Source organism: Phalacrocorax aristotelis, chromosome 4 (genome assembly GCF_949628215.1).
Source record: "Phalacrocorax aristotelis chromosome 4, bGulAri2.1, whole genome shotgun sequence".
NCBI classification, from domain to species: Eukaryota; Metazoa; Chordata; class Aves; order Suliformes; family Phalacrocoracidae; genus Phalacrocorax; species Phalacrocorax aristotelis.
Genome location: NC_134279.1, coordinates 37889995 through 37911875, shown reverse-complemented (window position 1 = coordinate 37911875; position 21881 = coordinate 37889995). Strand labels below are relative to the sequence as shown.

Genomic DNA, 21881 nt, shown 5'->3' with positions numbered 1-21881 from the left:
ACACACTTCTGATCTGAGCAAAGATGGCAGTGTAAACGCACCCTGTATGTTGGCTGATGCTCAGTGCAAAATCAGTTCTCGATATTTTCTCTTAATGTGTGACAGTCACTACGGTCTGAAATTGATAACACATTAAGACACTAGTGTGCCGAAGGTTATTTCTGAAGAAAATAATGGGGAAACACAGCAAAGGACTACAAAATAAGTGTCACAGCCAGCACGCACTGTCCCACCCCAAACAGAGTTTGGTTTACAGAACACCAGCAAAGCAAACGCGGTGATTTTTCACTAACCTGTGAGCGCAAAATATGAGCAGATGTAACAAAAAAAGCCATACCATCTGTCAAGCAAAGACCATTTACAGCAAGATAGCATGTCTACAGCCCTCACTCTTCTAGGAAATATAGGGAATAAAAATGTGGCATATGAGAACTGAAACCTTATTTGTAATATTCTAAGAGTCAGGCTCTTTATGTGCTGAGAAAGACAATCTAATTGACAGAACTTCATTCAGATCCTTAATGTAGAAATAGACCCGACTTTGTTAGAAAGTTGTCAATACATAAAAAGGATCATTCAAATCCTGGAATAGCTGAATGCTTGGATCAGTATTTCTGTGTTTCACAGAGCATAAATCTCTCTGAAGATTCTCTCCTGAGAATATAGGAACCAGGTTTTATAGCCAGGACAAGCTGGGTTAAAAGCCAAGTCTCCCAAGCCACACTTTGTCCCCCTGTCACTTAGACCTGGATGAAATGTTGAGTTCCATTACGGCTGCTTCCCTTCCGCCCTGCTCAGTCCTGAACACGCAAGTCCAAAATGCTCCTTTCAACCTCTGTTGTCAGAACTAGGCTTTGGACGACCACAAAAAGAAGCAGAGGCCAGAACAGGTAAGCTCTGAAGATTTAACAAGTTTGGTAAACTAGGATGCTCATTAATGGCTTACGCCTTAGCGTGGTGACGCATGCTGCATAAGTTATGAGAACACAGATAAGTCTTGCTACACTTTGCAGTGCATCAGCAACATTTCGCATCCTGTAAAATAAATAAAATCCAATTTTTATTGCCACTTCAAACATGCCAAGTAAAATGTGATATCAAGAAATGTCTAGAATTATTCTCTCTCCATATTGTTATTACTATTTAGTACAGTAAGTCTAAATTACACTCCACAGAGAATTTTAAAACCTCTTATAAAATGTATTCCACTTTACAAGCAGGGACAGAAACTGACAGCAACGGAGAGTGTGGGATTGCAGCCCCCCACAAACCAGCTTACTCATCCTTCATTGAATGGAGCGCTACATTACTTGTGCTGTTGCTGCAGCAACTTTCCCCAGTCCCTGAACAGCACCACAAAGGCACTGCCTTTCTACAGGTAAGCAGTTTCACTGTCTTTTTACATAGAAGATACAGTCAGTTGAAAACAAAAGACAGTTTAAAGGGAAATGTTAATCTAATTGTTTCAAAATTACTGGGAAGTGTTGATGTATGTAATGAAACATTTAATTTTCAGCAGTCTCTGGTGTTAAAAATACAGAGAAAGGCCAGATAAGGGATGTCTTCTTTTAATTACCGCAAGATAAATATTGAGTAGTATGATGAGAATTGGACTGTGTGACGGTAATAGGTATCCACAGTCCTCTGAAGTCACTGCTGCTACTGACGTATCTTGTCAAATTTCCTAAAGCAAAGCTTCACTATTTTTTCCTCCAGAAGGGCCTGAAGATGTACATACCTGTGAATGCTCAAACACTTGTTTGAAACCTGGTTTGATTCCTCTCTGCAACAGAGTTGTCACCATCAGTAGACCGTATTTCTGAGCCTCCTGCCCAGGACTCCATCCAAAGCCTAGCTGGAAATACTCATGTCCTGGATTTTCAATGGTGAAATCTGTTGTGGGACTTATTTTTTGCTGGTTGCACTGTCCTCAACTCCATGCTGACGTAATTCACCTTGGACTCCATCCTACCCTCATTAGATGCAGACCAGAAAGGCTTTCTACATAATAAAGAAAGGAGTCATCATAAGTGATATTTTGATACCTTTTGGTGATAACCATGATAAACAGCATTACACATCTACATGAAATTGCAATAATATACAGGACATACATTTGTATCAAGTGAGGGCAGGAATTTAGCAACAAAACCAGCATCCCACATCAGCACTGTGGTAACAGTGGCCAGCAGCTAGCTAAGACTTTGGGCCTCTCCTTGCAAGCCATGGTTTGTACTGTTATCAGAAGTCACTGGCATTCTCTGCCACAGCTCCTCATGTCCTGAGGTCCTAAATGCTGCTCTGGTTATTTGACTCTAAAACATATTCTAAGCAGAGCTAAAATACATAGCTAAAAAGTCTGCTTATTTTTGCTTGGTTCTTAGCTAAACCATTTCTTCAGGGATCAACGTATCTGAAAGTTAGTGATGAGTAAACGCATGACTTTTCTTTCAACTTCTGTCATATTATGTCAGCTCCATGTAGACAATTTTCTTTTTAAAACATCCTGAGACAAGAACATATGGTTCTTTCATTGTTTAACATTGCATTTTAATTCAGCTTACAGGAATCAGCTCAGAGTCAATAACTGCTCAGTATGGGTTTAATCCAGGACCTCTTTATTCGGCTGTACGCAGAAAAAGACCTGCTGCAGATGGTGAGCAATAAGCCTGATGATGAGAAAACAGATTTATTTCTCTCTCTCCTGTCTCATGTCTCTCTCGTGGAGGTGACATACTTGATGTGCCAGGTCACATGGGAATAGCAGATGATGCACCCTGTGTGTCACACGGCACAGGAAAGGCTGAGCGGCTGCTCTATTTCACAGCGAGCAGTGGAAGCATCCTTACCAAGACTGTTACTGAAAAATTGCATATTGGAAGCTTTTTGATAGCTGTTGAGAAAAGCAGTGAGGTATGTGTTTCAGTCACTTGTCAGGCGGATCCCATCAGTACTCCACTGGACCATATTCTGAAGCTACAATTCAGTCCAGTGAAAACCCGATAAACATAAGATTCATCCTATACAAACCCAGGTGGCTTTTAATATCCTTAGACAAGGCAGTTCTGCGCTGAGCCAAAACGCTCACCTTCTGGTGGAACGAACATTTTTAAGCTTCTATTTTCTTCACAGTGTCAAATACTGATTCAGAAGTGAAAAAAAAAAAAGAGCAAGAAAATTAAACAAAAAGCAAAAAATCCTAGTCTGAATATGCACATATTTGCCCATCTTAAACAATCAGCAACAATTCTAAAAGGTCTTTATTTTACAGTTTATTCTTTCGTGAATACCAGGCTAGAATGATTATGAAATAAATTTGCTTATTGTGTCTTCCATCAGAGTACAAGTTTTAGAATGATATATGCATTTCTATGCGTTTATCAATGATAGCTTCTTTAGTTAGGGAGGGAAGAAGAGGTGAAAATGAAGATTTTATAGCTGGCTGGATATAAAAGATCCACACCCCTTTCTCTGACTGATCTTTGAGTTTGATTAAGCTGGAGTGTCATGCTCCAGCAAGTATGATGTACTTGGTGGAGGGAAAGACCTTGTACTTGAAGCCAACAGCTTAAGTTTTTAGCACCCCCAACATGTGTTTATCTAATGGTAATACTCAAGCTAATTTTACTGTGTAGCCAAAGCTGTATGTGCACAAGAATAACTATCTGAACTAAAACATTATCAGACAGTTTATACTGCCTATACTATACTTACATAGTATGTATATATGGCATATACATACTATAGTCTGTGTCTATACAGAGTATGTAACTAACAATTCAGTTACAGTACCTATTTTCAATGTACTGCTTTACAAGTTCTTACAACGTAAACTGTTGGAAGTGTCTAAATATAAGAGACATTTTGGTGATAGGAAATATTTTTAAATTACAAGATCACAAAGCATTAGAAGATCACAAAGGCAATTTTCCTGCTTGAAAACAGAGATTTTAGAGGACTTTATATAGTAAGTCTGACTTTGAAAGAGTTTATCAATTTAGTGTATAACTAATACATTAATTTGAACATGAAATCAGTCAGTAAATTCTTGACAGAAGTCGCATGATACTTGTTTTTTACAATCTGTCAATGACTACAAATTACTATGTATAGTAATTATGCTACTGCAGTGCTTGATAGATACTCATTCAGTTTGCCTATTTTCCAGAATCTCCTACTGACACTGAGGGAGTTGCTTATTTTCAACCTTGCTCACCTCACATCTCCAAATTAGCACCGGGATTGCCTCTTTCTTTGTAGCTCTAAAGTGCCTTGCACATAGGGACTTCCGAGCAACGACTGTAATATGAATTACTAATCTAGAATCTAGACTATTCCAACTTGGCCAGGAAAAAAACTTGCAGGGACTGCGTAAGTCTGCTCCTGGAAGAATGAATCACTGCTTTTTCCTGAGAGGAAGCTGCCAACAGCTCTTGTGGGGGACACACACCAACAAAATGCACTTTACTCTGGTGTCTGCTTAAGAAATCTCTTCCAGACTGTACTCCAGACTGGCTAACAACTGCCTCACTGAGATCGCTTCTCCTACGCCACTGCACCTCACCTATGCTAAGCGTAATGATAAAAATATCCCAGCCAGTGACCATGGCCAGATGCCTGGTGACTTACAGATGACTGAGAGCTCTGGTGGCCTTTGACACTGTGGAGCATGCGAAATCCCTGACACAGCTGCCTGACCTGGCGCAGAGGGAGAAATGCCTTAGTGTGGTTCCCCTGACTAAGTGGAACCACTAAGTGTTGCCAGATGGTAGCAGATGGCTTTTCCTTCTGTTAAGGGTTCCAGATGCAATATGCAACAGCACTTGGTGCTGACCACCTTTTCTAGCCAACATCTGCACAGAGGCTGTGGGAATGATCACGATGCAGTACATGGACTGCAGTGTTATTAGTATCAATGCTACTTTATCTTTTATTTCTATCTGGGAATTACAACTGCCCTCTGACACATCTAATATTGAGAACATACTGAGAGAGAGATGAAAACCAGCTTGATGAAGGGCAAGTCCAAACATATAAAGATGAGATGAATTAGAAGAGAAAGCCTTTGCAGGATATAATGAATCAAAGAATGAATGTAGTGGTTTCCGGGGTGGATTAGAGAAGTCCAGGGAACAGAGAGGTTCATTTTGATCAGCAGCGTTCTCAGAAGGACTGTTAAGTTCACAAGAGTTGGAGCCCAGCACTCTTTCTGCCCCCTCTGCTTTTGCCTCAACGCACACCTCACCTTCACGATGGCAGCGAGCATGGGGTATGTGTGTTGACCCTTCATCTGCTTGGGAATCCCGTGTCTTGAGGAGCCCCAACAAAGTTTGTTGATGGTTTTCACATCCCTTGGTCAACACAAGTAGCTGAAAGAGATTGTTTGCCTTGGAGTATTTACCGTGACATTTATACGGTATATTCATTGGGAAGAAACCCATTTTGCTTTCAGACCTTAAGAAGACGGCAGTTATTCAGCGTTTCTAAACATTTATGTGCTGATGGTCACAATTTGCCCATGTTTTTTCTGGGTCACGGCTTTTCACAAAGCCTGCACTTCTCTCATAAAACATAAACTGAGGCAGAATGAAAAAATCCCTCCCCGCACCCGGCTTTCCAGGCCTTCCGTGCACACACAGATATATCCTAGAGAAAGAAACGCATTTGCCTTGCAATTTATCTCCAAGTCACCTGAGGCCGCTCAGAGGCAGGAGGCGCAGGCAGGCCCGTGCTGCAGACCCTGGCTCCGCCGCGCCCCGCCAGCCCGGCCTCCCTCCCGCCGCTGCCGCCACGGGCACCGGGCGGCCCCCGCAGGACACCCGCCGCCATTAACTCGGCGGCTGGCTCCTTTCCACTCGGCGGCCGCGGCCGACTCCGCCGCCCGCCAGCCCGCCCTCCCGGCCCCGGCGGTGGGCGGAGCGGGGAGCGGCCCCGACCCCGCGGCGGCCGGAACGGCAGGCGGCCGGGCAGGCGGAGCCAGCGCGGCGGCGGGCAGCTGCGACATGTCGCACCCGTCCCCACTCGCCCGGCCCAGCAAGCCCTGCAACCCCCGCGCCTTCTTCGATGTGGACATCGGGGGCGAGCGAGGTGGGGAGGGGGCGGGAAGGGGACGGCGCGGCGGGGACCCGGGCGAGGCCCCCGCGGTGGCGCCGGGGCCAGGGGGGCCGAGGCGCCCCGGTGCGGAACGCGCGGGGCCCGGGCCGGGCCGGGGCGGACGGCGGGGAGCGGGCGGGAGCGGCTCATGGCCGGCCCGGGCCGCGGGGTGGAACGTTCCGGACGGGGAGGGAGCGCTGGGCTCCTGTGGCCGCGGGAGGATGAGGAGGAACGCGGCCTTGCCGCGAACGGGGCTCCCGTGGGGCGGGAGGGGGCCTCTTGGCGGGGCCCTGCGCGCTCCCCCGGGGGTTTCCGCGCCAGGGTGAACAGGCTGCGGGGCTTGGAGGGAACGGCAAGATGGCTGCACAGGCACCCCATTCCCCGCGGCTTCCCCGCTGAGGGGATAAGCCTGGGCGATGCGGGGGAGCAGGTACAACACGCTGCCACCAGTCACCCCCGGCGGCACGTTCCCGCACAGCCTCGCCCTCCCAAGCGTGGCCCAGTGCCCCGCACTGTACAGGTCCCCGGCGTACCCGCGGCGGCGGCGCCCGCGCACGCTCTTCCACGTGCTGTCCGCGTGCCGAGCTCGGCCTCGATCGGAGGGACCCGCTCGAAAGGCCGCGGCTCCTGCCGCCTGCCGGGCCGTGGGGACCCGCCGGGCCGTGGGGATCTGCCACGCCGTGGGGACCCACCACGCAGTGGGGACCCACCATACCATGGGCACCCACCGTGCCACGGGGACGTACCATGGGCACCCACCGTGCCACGGGGGCGTGGCACAGCGTGGCAGGCCTTGCCTGGCGGGCGGCAGCGGGCTGCGGAGGTAAAAGCTCGGGCAAAGCGGTGGTCCCGGTCGTTCTCTTGGCATGGCTGGTGTTGCCAGAGGTCGTTCAAAAATCTGGGCAAGCGGTCAAAATGGAAATAAGGAAACGACGACTTGGAAGCTGGGGTAATATTTCAAAGCGTAGGTTTTCAGAATCTGCATGGGTGAAGACAGATGCTGCCTTTTTGCCAGGATATTGCCTTTCATTTATTCATTCTGCTACTCGAAAGAATAAAAGAAAGTCTGTAAGATGATTTGCCTTTTATTGACTTTCAGTTGTCTAATTTGTTTTCATTCCTGTATTAATTAGAATTAATATATTTACATTTAGCTTCCGGTAGGGTGAAGTGATGTTAACTAATTGACTGTGAGGCTGATGAGAAAACAGGAGCATCAACTGATGGCGGCTGCTAGGAGTGAGAAATAGCTCTCTGAGAAGCCAGTTTGTGAAAAGATGAGAATTTGACACAGAGTTCATTTATCAACTATTACAGGATCTGTTAGCTACTCAAGTTTCACTTCCTTTAGTTAAAACGTGTACATTTTTGGATTTAACGTTTGCTTCTAGCGTCTAACTGTAAATAGCCATTATTCATACACATGTTTGTTTCTGTGTCTTAGTAAAATTGGGGTTTAAGAGAATGAGGAGTAAGGTTGCTGTACATGTTTGGCATGAGCTTTTTGATCAAAGAAAAGTCTCCACAAAACTGCCTTTTTTTAAATTGGGTCTATTTTTGATTGCACAAGCTACATATAGATGTTAAAGTAGACATAAAATAGGCACGCATGTTAAAATACATAATTTGGTTTGATATATGTGTGTGTGATTTCCCACAGACAGTTTTTTGGCAGAAAAAGTGTTTGGCATTTTTGGTAGTTTTTGGCAGAATCTGTCTTTATTCCCCCTGAGTTATTTTTGATAGTGTAATTCATTGTTGGCAGTAACCTTGCTAAAAACCTAATGTAACTCTGCCGGCGATTGCCATGGAGCAACCCCAAAATGTAAATTTGATAGTAATCTAAATGAAAACAAGCAAGTCTGAAACATTAATTTCCTTTGCCTTGTAATGCTCAACACATCAGCATGCCAAGGACAGGTCTTAAAAATATGTCTCCTTCTCTCTTTGTCGTTTCAGTTGGACGCATTGTCTTTGAATTATTTGCTGACGTGGTACCTAAAACTGCTGAAAATTTCCGTGCGTTATGTACAGGAGAGAAAGGAACAGGGCCTACTACTGGAAAACCTCTCCATTATAAAGGATGTCCTTTCCACAGAAGTAAGTCCTATGGAACGCTCTCTTTTCCTGTTGATAACAGAAGTCCTCCATTATCAGTATTTGAAATAATGTTAAATAACATTTTGGAGCACTCGTTTAAGAAATAACTTGACTGAAAGTAAGTTTTTGACTTCTGATCAAAAGTTAAAAGTTTTGATGTTTTTACCATGCATTGACAATAGTAAACTATACATTTACTAGTAAGTTAGGAATAGTAAAACTAGTTTACTATGAGTTGTGAGTAGGCTGAAGTGGATTTCAAGTAAAGGATGAAATATCAAGTGATGTCTACTTAACTGAAAAGGAGTACGTAGGGGAGGCTTGATAAATAAACGGTAGTTTTCAGACTTGTTTAGGTGCAGGTGCTGGTGGCAGGGACTGCTCTTCATCTCTGAATTGTTTTTCTTTGTGCCTCTCCTGCCTCGCTGCTGTATTTAATAATTATTTTCTTTTACAGTTATTAAGGAATTCATGATCCAGGGTGGAGATTTCTCAAACCAAAATGGCACAGGTGGAGAAAGTATATATGGTGAAAAATTTGAAGATGAAAACTTCCATTATAAGGTGCTGTATTGAAAATAGTAATTGTATTCAGTTTTTGAAGTTTCAGTGATTTTTTGGTTTTCTTCAGGTTCAGAATTAGCGCTCTTTAGTCCAAGGGTAACATATTTATAAGCAGTGGAAAGAATGCAGCAAAAAAGCCCCAGACTAGTTTGTCCTTAAAGTCTTTGTTGAATACACAACAAATACACGTATGAATACATACAAAATTAGGTCAACCTCATTAAGACAAAGACAACCATAGTTTACATTTGCTTTTTAATTGCACCATCAGAAATTAATTTGAAACAATATTTTAGTTCTCATTGAAGCAGGGATATTATTTTAGAAGAGTGGCAAATTTTGTCACTCTGGAGCATATGCAGTGTGTTAGCATTACATGGATTTTATGCTTTTTTTCATATACTAATAACATTTGTAAGATTAGATGTGAGAAATACCTTTCTTATTTAAAAAGTGGAGAACGCATGGTAGATTGCAGGATTAGTCCAAAGGAAAATTTAAAAGAAAGCGTTTTCTCCACTACAGTTATTTTCAATGATATGAGAAGACAAAGGCTGCTTGTAAATGGCTTTTTTTTTCCCCCCGAAATATTGGAAAAATGTGCTCTGAAGAAAGCCAAGTTTTTGCATATGCAAAGGTCTCAATTTGAGAATGTCATTTTAAGAGATGCTGGCTTTGATGACAGAAATTCCTACCCCTCCCATTAGTTATTCCCACTCCTGTGTCGGAGCTCACTATTTAATTACCAGCAACCATTAGTGCAGTCCCACAAGCAGTTTTGTCAGCCCAGCTGCAGCAAGAGAGGAGGGAGCTGTGCTGCGAGAGTAGGAAGTTCTAAAACTGTCTTTGTCTTTGAAATCAACACCTGGTTGACTGCAGGTGCATGTGCTTCACACACACAACACGAACAGTTTTTGAACAACAGTTTTCTCAGGATGTGTCCTGTGTCCTGTCTTCTTTCTTTTGCAAAGGCATAACCGTCAAAATGTCCATTACCATTGTTCAGGCTTCTTTTTGTCATCAAAATCAAACGCAGTTGATGCCTCCAGGGTCTGTCTTTTGACATACGATTGACTTCTTTTTTCTGCTTTTGAAGAAGCAATGTTTGTCCTTCTGTGTTTTTAAATCTGTTTTTTAAGCATTTTAGTTCTACCTTTCTTTAAAAAATGGTATTCCAGAAAGGGAAGAAGGCTGCTTTTCACTGTAATGTACAGGAGGTCTGTGTACCTTAAGCCTACAATTTAAGTATTACCTGTACACTGAGACTTACGTTTTTTGGCTAGCGGACTTAGCTGTTCTGGAGAAAAGTGGCAATCATAATAATTGTTTTGAGTACTCATCGGTGTTCTCAGCTGTACCTACAGGGCTGCGTGGCTGGAAAAAATCCCCTGTGCTTGAACTATCAGTAACACGTCTTGAACCTGGGTGGGAAGCAACAAAAATAACATGCTCTGCAAGCACCCCGTACAACAGCCAGGACACCCGCTGCTCTAGGTGTAACAATTCTCAGCACTGATATTAACCATTTTCATATCATGTTATTACGTGGTAGTATATGAATGGCTCCTCAACAACACTGACTAAAAAATTTACAGACATCATTGTCCCGTGGTTAAAACAAAGCCCTGACTGCAGTTGTTGCTTGCCTCCAAACACTGTTTTAGAAAAGAACATATGGCAGTCCTCCCCTAATCAGGCATCAGAGTCCATGAGCAACTTTGGAGCAATAGCTGGAAATGTAGCTCCAGCATTCATCGTAGAGTTAATGACAGTTGTGAGAGGTGTTCTCTGAGGTCTGACACTTGCTATGGTGGTGCCCATAGCACTGCTGCTTGAAGTTACTCCTCTGCATTGGCCCTTGTCACAGGATCTCTAGCTCCCTGGAGGAGACAGTCATTGTTACTTTTTTTGTTATGCTGTCAAGTGAGATCTGGAGGTAATTATGAATGGAATGCAGATGATCCCCATTTCTGTACTTCTCTGCTCAACTATAACAAAAGTTGTCAGTGTGCCAGGGATGAGTTGGAGGAACTCGCTTGGATCTTGTACAGAGTCTGGGAGCTCAATTCCAATCATCTGTTGGCCAAGTATGTTAGGATTTTAGCGAGAGTTAAAATGCCTCTACTATGTAGAAATTCACTGGATCTTGCACTTAAATCTAGCAGTCCTGCAAAGTGTCCTCAAACCACTGTCTCAGGCAACAAGTTGTTTTTGTTGACACTTGACGCTGGAGCTACCTGTTTGTTCTTGTGTTCTTTGCATGGTTTCCTGTAAATTGCAGTAAAACGCAAGACTTTGTCAGTAGTCAGCTTACCATGTCAGATCAGTCCCACTAGGCTTTTTTTGGAGTCACATCTCCAGCTAATGGCTGTGCTGTTGTGGAACACCCAACTTACACAGTCCTCAGGCAGTGTTGTTACCATGGCATGGTTTTGCAAGCCTTGAATCTGTCAGAGAATCTGATTTTGTCCAGACTTTTTTATTTGCTTTGTAAGCTTACAAAATGACAAGCAGAAACCATCACGGGAAAGACACTCATCTATCTGCAGTGTCTTTCAAAACACTCAGGGTAAGAAAATGCATGAGTGACAGCAGTTTTCTTTATAAATAGGGAGTCTCATCATGGGACTGATGTTGAGACTTGGTCCCAGACGAAGTGGGGTTGCATGTAAGTGTGAAAATCAGAGCCAACAGACTGGTGTCTGTAATTTTCCAGCTTGTCCTCCAAATCTTTACAGATAAAAGGTAAACCTGCAGATGTAAGGCAACAGAAAAGCTTCGTTATTGGCTCTTTGTTTACAAACCATTGCTGTCTAGCATTAGTTGTAATTGAGAGAAAAAAAAAAGTAAGATTTACAGGTCTTGTTCTGCCTCTTGGACAGTGAATCAGTGACCCGCCTCAAATCATATTTGCAGTAATCTCCTATGGGGAATCCGATTTACTTGTTTGCCAGCAATACGATGCAGATGTTTGTTTTGGAGGCTGCATTCTTGCAGTCTTGCTACCAGATGCCTTCTCTTGCTGTGGAACACAAGCTTCCTCTGTGCCATTTGCCACCTCTGATTCCCAGGATGAGTTTCAAGACAAGAGACAGAGCCAAGATTATTCCAGTCGCTTTCTGTTGGCTGGGTTCAGTTCTAGCTCTCAGCTGTACAACCTTTTCCCAGAGTTCCCAAGCCAAATCCTGCTTGAAAGATTCAGACTCATTGTGCCATTTGACCGGATGAACACCTTGGGCAAGGAGTTCTCCCTACCACCATGGACATAAGAACACTGTGCGGGAAAGCAGTTTTCAAAAAAACAGGTTCTTCAAAGTGGTAGAGACCGTAGGGACAAACCAGGTGCTTAAGTACAGCCCTCTCAGACCACTGTCTCAAACTAATCAACCTCCCATTGAGCTCTGAGGTCTACTTCACAGCAATTTCTGCTTCCATCCCCTGTCACTTTTTTTTTGTCCTCCTTTCCTCCCCACAGTATCAAGTTTCTTAGGAATACCACAGCTTGCATGCTTCAGTCATGTACCAGGCTCTTGGTGTAACATACTGACTTAGGTTAAACAAAAGTTTCTTGCACTTAATAACCAGATCAACTTGGGGAGAATAATATCTTAATGACTGTGTCATGCCAGTTTAACGACGAGACATTCACAACACATATGAAAAGTACATTCTCGCAGTACAAGTGAAAATGAAATAATCTGCATGGTGAAGCAAAATAATTCTTATTTCAAAGAAGGAAAAAGTACTTATGGGAAATAAGATAAACAATATTTTCTCATGTTGGGCTGTTTAATGAAATTTTTTGTTAGTTTGTGGCCCGGTAGCATAAGCCAAAGTAATTAGATGGTTAAAAATCCCAACAGAATAAGTAAAGGAGTGTAAAAAAATCCCACCAACCTCTAAATAATAAAGACCACAGTCCCTATAACCCACAGTTCTACAACATACTATGAAAGAGTAACCTTTACAAAATTAACAGTACATGTAATACATACCTCTCATGTCAGTGTAACATTAAAGTTGCTTTAAGAGGTGTTTTGCTTTGTTTCTTGAGGATAGTGGCCTTGAATAACCTGGTGAGGAACTTCATGTGTCTCTCAGGTGATCTCTAAACTCAGCAGCTGTGCAGAGGGTTGAGTGTGCAAGAAGCAAACAGAAGTCACACGCACAGCTCTGCTTGCGAGCCTGCTGGGTGGCAAGTAAAGTTGCAGAGCTGGGCAATTTTCCCTCTTCAGTTACGATAGGTGGAATTAGTCTGTCTGGTTTACCAAGTTGTCATTACGGCTGTCCTTGCTATATATATATTAATAGCCTTACAGAATCTTATTTATGATTTAATAACTGTTCTGTCATATGTTGTGATTTTTTTTCCCCTAATGCAGCATGATAAACCAGGGCTGCTGAGCATGGCAAATGCAGGACCTGGTACTAATGGCTCTCAGTTCTTCATTACAACGGTGCCTACTTCTCACCTGGACGGGAAGCATGTGGTGTTTGGCCAAGTCATCAAAGGAATGGGTGTAGTTAAACTATTAGAAAATGTTGAAGTGAAAGGAGAAAGTCCTGCTAAGGTAAGCAAAATCCTTCCATTATATGACGTATATTAATTTCTTCTAAGTGCTTGGTGTAATGTTTAGACCTATTAACTGTTAGCCGGTTATTTTTACTAAGCGTTCATTTCCATTTCACTGTCCTTGTTAGGAGGCTTTTGTTCTTTTGCTGTGAATTTCTCCTGCACAAACAATTCATTTATTGTTCAACACAGCTGCGAGGGTGGACGCCTTTATCAAGGTGAAGGTGAAATGCACGACTAGAAGTGTAGGATGGGTGATGAAATTAAAAGGTAGAATTCACAACCCTACCTAAGTGATACGTAATTCTTGCGAATTTTATGTCAGAAGTCTATTTCTGGAAAAGCAGTCAGTGTGTAGGTCATGTCAGTTTGTGGTTGTTTGAAAAATTAATACCTCTGCAACTTTAAGACTCGACAGTTTGAGGAAGAACTGTCTTCTCTAATGTAGTAGAACTTCTATGTCTCATTTTGCCACAGCTCAGCTTGCTGCCAGTTCTTCTTCTAGCCTCTCTGTGGAGCGTGGGTATGGTGTTCTGGCAGAGCAGCTCCTCTGAAGGCAACGCTTTCTGTGATAAAAGCATTTTGATGAGGATAGGCTAATGATGTGATGGGTTTCTGAAATCAGTGCACCCAAAGAACAGATGAAAAAGCATTTTTACTGAATTTCAAAGAGCTCTCAGAAGTTGTGAGTTTTTGGGGGACGTTGTCTCAATAAGCAGTACTGCTATTATTTACACTGTATTTTTTCAGTTGTGCGTCATTGCAGAATGTGGAGAGCTGAAGGAAGGAGATGACTGGGGAATTGTTCTCCAGGACGGATCTGGAGATGCTCATCCAGATTTTCCTGAAGATTCAGATATAGACTTAAAAGATGTACGTATTTTTCTTTTAAGGCATTTTACACAGTGCAAGAGTTGTAGGTAATCTGAGTTACATGGTGTCTGTGATGATGTTCTCTAAGCCTTTTTTCTTAAGAAGCAATCAGAGTCCTGATTGAATGGTGAAATTCAATTTTAGGAAAGAGAATGCTGTGGGAGGGTATTGCTATATCTTTTTTTCAGTGCTAATTTTCAGCTGATTTTTTCCCCAGTAACTATAAACACAATTACTTAATTACACTTAATTTTTGTCTGATCTTCGTTTCTTTTTACTTTTGTTTGTGCTGTAGTGACAAATTGCTATTACTAGAACTCCATCCTGCAGATGACTAACTTAACACCTTTTCTGTGCAACTTTTTAAATATCCACCCGTGAAAAGATTTTGTCTCACTTACTAGAAATAATAAAAGATCAACCTTTTAAAAAGATTTTTACTGCATCAGAGCTAGTTGTTCTCAATTCCCAGTAGTTGTTTGCTCTTCAAGTTGTTCAAACTGAAGGAAGACCTGGCTGTTGAGAGTTCGGGAGCAGACTGGTGAAAGCAGCTCTTCTGCAGATTTTTACTTTATCATTAAAGTGAAATAGACAAACTGTGTAAATCAAACAGTGTTTTGTGAGTGGGGGAAAAAAGGGAGCTGCATGTGTAGATTCCAAATACAGAATCAGAATAGTAGGAAAACATTAGCGCTAGAAATGAGAAAGTCCTTGTGTATCTGGCTATTGAGCAGCACTTCAACCTGTGAAAATGTTTTTGGATAGCATTTGCTGTGGTTCTGAACTGAAGTTGGCAGGTGCCTGCCTCCTTTAACTTTAAACTTGTTCGTATAAACTAACTACAGAAACCATGGTGACATGGTCTTATGCTGTGATCAGTGTTTATCAAGGTCATTAATTCTAGTAGGGTAGAAGTGCAGACTGATAGTGTTACAAATGGCAATATATACATTTGACAGAGCTTAAGACAACTGTGGTATAGGCAGCAGTAATTATAAACTGTTTATTGCCACTGGAAAAGTAACTTAGCACTTCAAATGTATGCCATTCTGGAAATAGAAATGATGGTTTTGATAAAGACGGTCAGTTGTTCTTTTTCTCCTTCCATAATGTTTTAAGTGTTTTGAGAGAGGGAGAATTGTGTTGGTATGACTTCTAGTTTGAGAGTGTGCAGAGTTCAGGTGACTAACACAGTTTTGAGAAGCAGAAGACAGAATTTTGTCGGGAATAAGGCAGTCTTGGTTGAATACTTTGATTGTTAACATGTCTTCTTTTCTATGAATAACAATCAACACCTTTATATATAGCTCTGTGTGGGTAGCAGCATTTAGGGGAAGGAGTTGAACTGCTATGTTGTCTCTGGTATTTTCTCACCCTTTATACTGTAGAAAACCCATTAGGAATTTAATCTTTCAGACTATTGTGTTACATAAAATAGATAATATTATAGGAGTGGTCTGAAGCTAGTGTATGTCTAAAATTGGGATATTTTTATTCTGAGATTTTATAATAATCTTTGAAAGAGGATGGACATGGGATCCTACTGTTAAACATCAAGTAATTTAAGACTTCTTTCATAAGTACATTCATACTTCATATTTTCCATCTATTTTATTAGGTTGACAAGATTGTGGCCATAGCAGAAGACATAAAGAATATAGGAAATACTTTCTTCAAATCGCAAAATTGGGCAGTGGCAGCTAAAAAGTATAGTAAAAGCTTACGGTAAGGCTATCGTCCTTCAATCAGGTAGTCCCTGTAACCCAAATTAATACTGCTATCAAGCAATGACATGTGCATTTAAAAAGTGCCTGTTGCTGTGCTCTTTTCTTTTTTTTTCTTTTTTTTTTTTTTTTTTAAAAAAAAGAGCCTTCTCAATCTGGAAAACATCTGGTTGAGTTTTAGCTACTTAATCAAGTAGGTCATCTACTGATTGCTAGGTAAGAGCTATAGACAGGAAGTGTTGTTTAGAATGGACTAAATGCTCCTTTTTTAATACTCTCACTGTGCCGGTGCATAACTGGGAAGATAAGCACAGTAGTATACACAGGGTGGTTAACGGACAGGATAGGAGGGAATGCTTTTTCTCTGATTCCTAAAAAACAGCAGGTTTAGGAAACTGATAAGTTCAAGAGAGAGTACTCCCAAATGTAAACCTTATTAATTCATTATTATTTTTTCTGAGGCTCCATACCATCATCCTCACTCCATGTATAATTCAGACTTGCCTTCAAAATCATGGTCTTCCTGCTTTTGTTTCCATACTGCTCCTTTCTTCTTTTCATGCTTTCTGCTTTATGTACATGAGCTTCTAAAAAGGGTTGTGCTTTTTTTTAAAGTTATACTGACCTTTATCCCTACCTTCTTAATGATCACTGGTTAACTACCAATAACAGTAATGAAAGAAGAAGAATTAAGGCCCTCAAAGAGCCCATCATGGACCAACAGAAACCCCAATGTAAATAGGATTTCTATGTAAACCTTCTAAAAATCATACAGAAGAAAGGCTGGAATGGATCTTTAAGGAACTTTGTGTTGCATCTGTCCATTTCCTCCCCCCATTCTCAGATAAATATTAAGTATAACTATGCTGTCCCTTAGAATTAGTTGCCTTGCTCACTTTTAAGCACACCCAGCGAAGGCTCTTCCAGTTTGAGTGGACAGCTTCTATTTGTGCTTATTTGTCCTTGTGGATGGAAAGGCTAGTAACTTTTCTAGACGAAACAAATCTGATCATTCCAGTCCTTCTTTATAGGCCATACTTTTTTGGACATGCCCTGTTGTTGTATCTTAAAATCTAATATTTTCTGTAGGATGGTGTACTTCAGCTGGCACTTTGCCAGAGCTGATAGGAATAGAATAGCTTTTACCATCTCCCATGTCGTACGTACAGCTCACCTAGCAAACCACCTGGCCCTGTTGGGTTTTTTCATTTTTACCAACAGTAATGATTATAACCTTCTGTTCTTTTTCTTTTCTCATTGCTGCTTAACCATTTTAAAAAATTTATTCTATATGTAAGAATTGGGACTTTCTTGTCAAAAAATTTACTACTTCCTGTTGTCTCCCTTGATATTCATTTTACTGATTTCTTTCACTTGCAAGCTCTAATTTTACTTCCAGAATTATTGAACTCTTATGTTTTGGTGTGATTTATAAATATTATAGGTGTATTCTGTTTGTTTTGAACATACCACAGTTTTATATTATAGCTCTCCTTAGCTTTTCACCCTTTTCTTTCTCTTCTGGTTCTTGTCTTTTGTATGATTCCCAGCAAGGGGAAAAATCACTGGGACTGTGCCTAATTTACTTTTTAAGTATTGCTTCTTTCTGTGGTCCAAAGTTGTATACAAAGCATGCAACACTCAAAAGACAGGGCATGCAAAAATTGACCTTACATAGGCACTGATCTGCAAAGACTGCATTAATCATGTGAATGTATGCAAACACATGATTTTTGTTTTTTAAATAACAACCACAGAAGTTCTATCAAGTAGGCCACTAAAAGAGTTAGAACTTTTATATCCACAACAGACCTTTGCCACTTGAAATGAAAAACTGACAGCATTAGCACGTTGTAAATTAAGAAGAGCGAGATACAGTTTGCCTGTGAAACAGAGATGCGGTAAATGACGTGGCTCGATCCTGAGCCAGTGTCAGTTCTGCAGTTCAGGAAAAAGTCATGAAGGAACACAGTGGGAAGAAGGTGGAGTTACTAGTGCTCATAAACCACCCTCCTGTACAAAGTAAAGTCAGCTGCAGATGTTAGCTGTAAATGCCTAAACTAATTAAAATATTACTGAGGGAGCTGAAGAAGAGATGAAGCTTCCCACGAATGTGGAAGGTGCTCTGGTGTTGTTGACTTTTTGCCACCGATGAGCAACATGTTTTATGAGAATGGACAGCCATCGAGATAAATTCTAATGGTTTCATGCCATCTAGACTAGTGCGCCTGTCTAAGGAAAAGAATGCTGTTTGTTAGTACAGTGGAGGATGAGGAGTTACAGGAAAACATTGACCAGTGAGTTAATCTGTTTTGTCAGGGTAGGTCTTATTTAGTTTAATAAATATTTGTACTAGTGGAATTGAAACTGATTTAAAAATACCAGTTTGGATAGGCCAGTTTGCACATATCTGTGGAAAGATAGCTAAGGGCAGAACAAAATGGAAGTTGCAACACTAATGCATGTTCTTTGCAAATCTGTTTTTCTGCAGGTATGTAGAAGCTTCTGAAACAGTGGCAGAGGAGGCAGACAAACCAAAGTTAAAGACTGTTGCTTTGACCTGTGTTTTAAACATTGGTGCTTGTAAACTAAAACTGTCGGATTGGCAGGGAGCCATTGAAAGTTGTTCAGAGGTAAATTTCATGTTTAGTATTTAGACTAACAACGGTCCTACATAGAAAATGGAGACTGAAACTACAAAGCTTTAAGAGTCTTCTGACAAGCTTATGATTTGAAGTACACAAAGTCAAAAGCTGATTGTGAAGTTATTACTAACTTTCCAGTATGTGGCTTTTTTTAAAAGATTTTGAAATTTAAATGACCCATTAGAAACAAACAAAAGAGGGCTGTTGCTTACTGCCAGAAAAAAAACCGTGCTGTCATAGTCAGTTTTGTTTCCTAAAAGCAGAGCTAATTTTTGTATTACAAAGAGATAAATTGTCTTCAGTGAAAAAGGAATACTTTTGTCTGGAAGACTAGTATGAGCAAAACAGTTTACTTGCTTTTAGATTTGATGGTCTTGTATTTTATTAATTGAAGTGACTTTTCTAACTGAAGCCCTTTCAGGTAGGCTTAGTGGTGAAATGAAACCACTGAATAGTAAGGAAGGAAACAATAAATATGGCAATACTGAAAAATGATAGAATTAACATTAAAAAAGAACAGTGAAATACCAACAAAATTTAGTATGTTTGAGGAAACTTCAAATAATTCAGTAAAACTCTGAAATTTTGAAGGAAACAAAGTAAAGAATGCACTTACCTGTTATCAGAGGATCCTGAGCAGCGTCTCCTAGGGCTTCATGCTGAAAGCAGGAGTCTTGGCTCGTCTGTGTGTGAGGCATCTCTAGAGAGCTGGCTTGCTTTCTAGCCTGCTGATGGCGGTACCACATGGAAAACTTTCATAAACCTTTCTTCAGAATGGACAAATGGGGGGTGGGGAAAGAAAAAAAAGCCCCACGAAAACTGTGTGATATGGTAGCTATCATCTAGAGAATGGTAAAAATTGAAACAGCATTAACCATATTATCAATCGTAATACTTGCCATTGAGGGGGGAAAAAAACCCCCCAACTTCCTTTTCATAAGATTACAGAATTGTTAAAGGCTACTCCATAGCTGTAATAGAGTTCTGTAATGTATTTAGCTTACGCCTCATCACAAGTGTGAAACAGTGCATCAGTGTTTTCATCAGAACACCAGTTTCCTAAGATTAACTAGCAGAGTTCAAGGTAATTGTTAAAAAGAAACTATGCACTTTTATGATTTCCTAAGGCCAAAAGCTTTTTAAATTAACAAGCTGTAATACATGCATTATTTGGTGTAAATAAGCAATGATGAAAAGCTGAACCTGTTCAAACCAACCTTGTTTTAAGTAACTGTAAGCACAATGGTGAGCTAAAACCAAGGAATGCTACCTATGTGTACACAATACGGACACCTAATTTTCTAATTCTTGACACAGAAGAGGCTCTGGGCTTTAGAGCAGAGAGATCAGGATGAGGGCCCAGAGTAATACTTCTGTTATATGAACAGCCAAGTGATTTAAAAAAAAAATTTGGATGCATTGGCTGATGTCCATAATTCTTAATTAATGAATTAAAGTTAATAAATGAAATCAGTAAAGCCACACGTTCATGCAAAGAGATTTCCTCTAATCACTAAGAAATTCTAGTCTTTAAAATAATTTTTTTTTTAAAAAAAGAAGACATTATAGAACTAGCTGGAAGAAGAAAAAAAGACCGTGATCGTTACAGGCAAGAAAACAAAACACCTAGGCTAGCCAGATTAACTGAGGTACTTTGACAAAATATGAAAGTAATCAAATAGTGGAACAACCTCTTTGCCCAGTTGCTGTATTCCCCATTTTGATATTGTCATATCAGAGCTGGCACATGCACATTAGTGAAAACATTCAGCTCAAAAAAGGCATAATGACAGGATCTTGGAAAGGTTCCTGAAGCATGAGGTGGGCTGCATGTATGTATCTTTCCAGCCTACAGTGAGCAAGCTTTATGGGAAGTCTGCGTGTCTTCTTTATGATGCTGTTTGAGGATTTTTTCGGTGTGAAAGAAGGAGCTATGATATAGAGTTGTACCATGAAACCTGAGGTTAGGATAACTCAAACTGCAGCAACACCTTTGCCTTAGCACATATATGTATAGCTGTATGTACGTACATACAGGTTCCATTTCATCCTCATATATGCTCATTCTTCACAGAAGACCACTTCTGGTGCAGTGCTATTAAAACTGGTTGGCTAGCTATTCAGTATGCTACACTATACCATTACCTTGTACACAGTTAATGTTTTGACAGCTTACCCTCTAACCAACTTGGAAGATTGTCTGCTGGTGTGAACTGTGCCATTTGCAGAGAAGGGAGGCTGTGAAGTATATGAAATACTAATGTGACAATTTTATTAAATTTACAGGCTCTTAAAATAGATCCAGCAAATACTAAAGCTCTCTACAGACGGGCTCAAGGATGGCAGGGAATAAAAGATCTCGATCAGGCATTGGTAATGATCACAGTATTTAATTTTTTTTTTTTAGTCTAAACATTTCATCAGAATATTAATTTATATTTCTCTCTTATTTAAGGCTGATCTTAAAAAAGCTCATGAAATAGCCCCTGAAGACAAAGGTAAAACAAAGCTGTTTCTTTATACTTTTGTTTTTTTTTTTAAAGAATGTAACAAAGTAGCCAGGGTAGTATTTAGGAGAAACCCATACCAGTGCGGTGCCCCAAAAGCTGTCTTCAAACAGCTTCAATGCTGGTGGATTCAGCATGGAGCCCACTGAGGTGGAAAAACTTTATACAGCAGTGATGTTTCTGGTGCGCTGAGTAACCTGCCTGTGTAGGCCACCAGCACACCTCTTGGCCCATCTCCCTCTCTCACAGGGGCCTTATTAACTTCTAATATCCTGGTCTAATTGGATAAGATTGTTAGCTCATAAATTCTGTGTTGGCACCAATACTATGCTTGCTACACCCCCCTCTACCTGGTTACCTCACTAGCTGAAACAAGGTAAGGGACAAGGTTTTTTTGCTGCTAGTATCTGACCTCACAGAAGATTACCCATATTATTTTGTATAACAGAACTGCATTTAACGTGCAGCAGTGTAACCTGGTCTTGATACGTGAGACATAATGTAAAGAAATTACTATAACTGTATCATGGATTTTCTTTTTAAGCAGCTATCCAGACGGAAACACTCAGAATCAAACAGAAGATAAAAGCCCAAAAGGAGAAAGAGAAGGCAGCTTATGCTAAAATGTTTGCTTGATTTTTTTCTTAACGTTCAAATTATGCACTAACTCACACAAAAGGTTAAAGGGAGCTGCTTCTTTCATTTGCCCTGTGCTGCAGTTTTCAGTGTTTACAACTCAACAATCTAATAATAAAGACAAACTGTTCAAAGGTGACGTGTTTTTCTTTTTCTAAGCTGTAAT

General features: G+C 41.0%; 1 protein-coding gene and 1 long non-coding RNA gene across 3 annotated transcripts; one reads left to right on the top strand and one right to left on the bottom strand.

The window, feature by feature from the left end:
- Positions 1–422: 422 nt before the first annotated feature.
- On the bottom strand, positions 423–5683 carry LOC142056372 (uncharacterized). The gene is made up of 2 exons (XR_012660309.1): positions 1739–5683; positions 423–1035 (listed from the first exon to the last, which is right to left on the bottom strand). It is a non-coding gene; the product is annotated as an uncharacterized LOC142056372 (long non-coding RNA).
- Positions 5684–5882: 199 nt separating this feature from the next.
- On the top strand, positions 5883–21854 carry PPID (peptidylprolyl isomerase D). 2 transcript variants are annotated; one of them, XM_075091034.1, is made up of 10 exons: positions 5883–6087; positions 8053–8193; positions 8651–8757; positions 13140–13328; positions 14081–14203; positions 15822–15928; positions 18419–18560; positions 20859–20945; positions 21028–21070; positions 21624–21854. In XM_075091034.1, exons 1-10 carry the CDS (start codon positions 6003–6005, stop codon positions 21713–21715), a joined length of 1116 nt encoding a protein of 371 aa, XP_074947135.1. In that variant the 5' UTR covers positions 5883–6002; the 3' UTR covers positions 21716–21854. The 2 variants fall into 2 exon arrangements, with proteins under 2 accessions (XP_074947135.1, XP_074947136.1); XM_075091035.1 differs by having other exon boundaries at positions 5952–6087; positions 21627–21854.
- Positions 21855–21881: the final 27 nt, after the last annotated feature.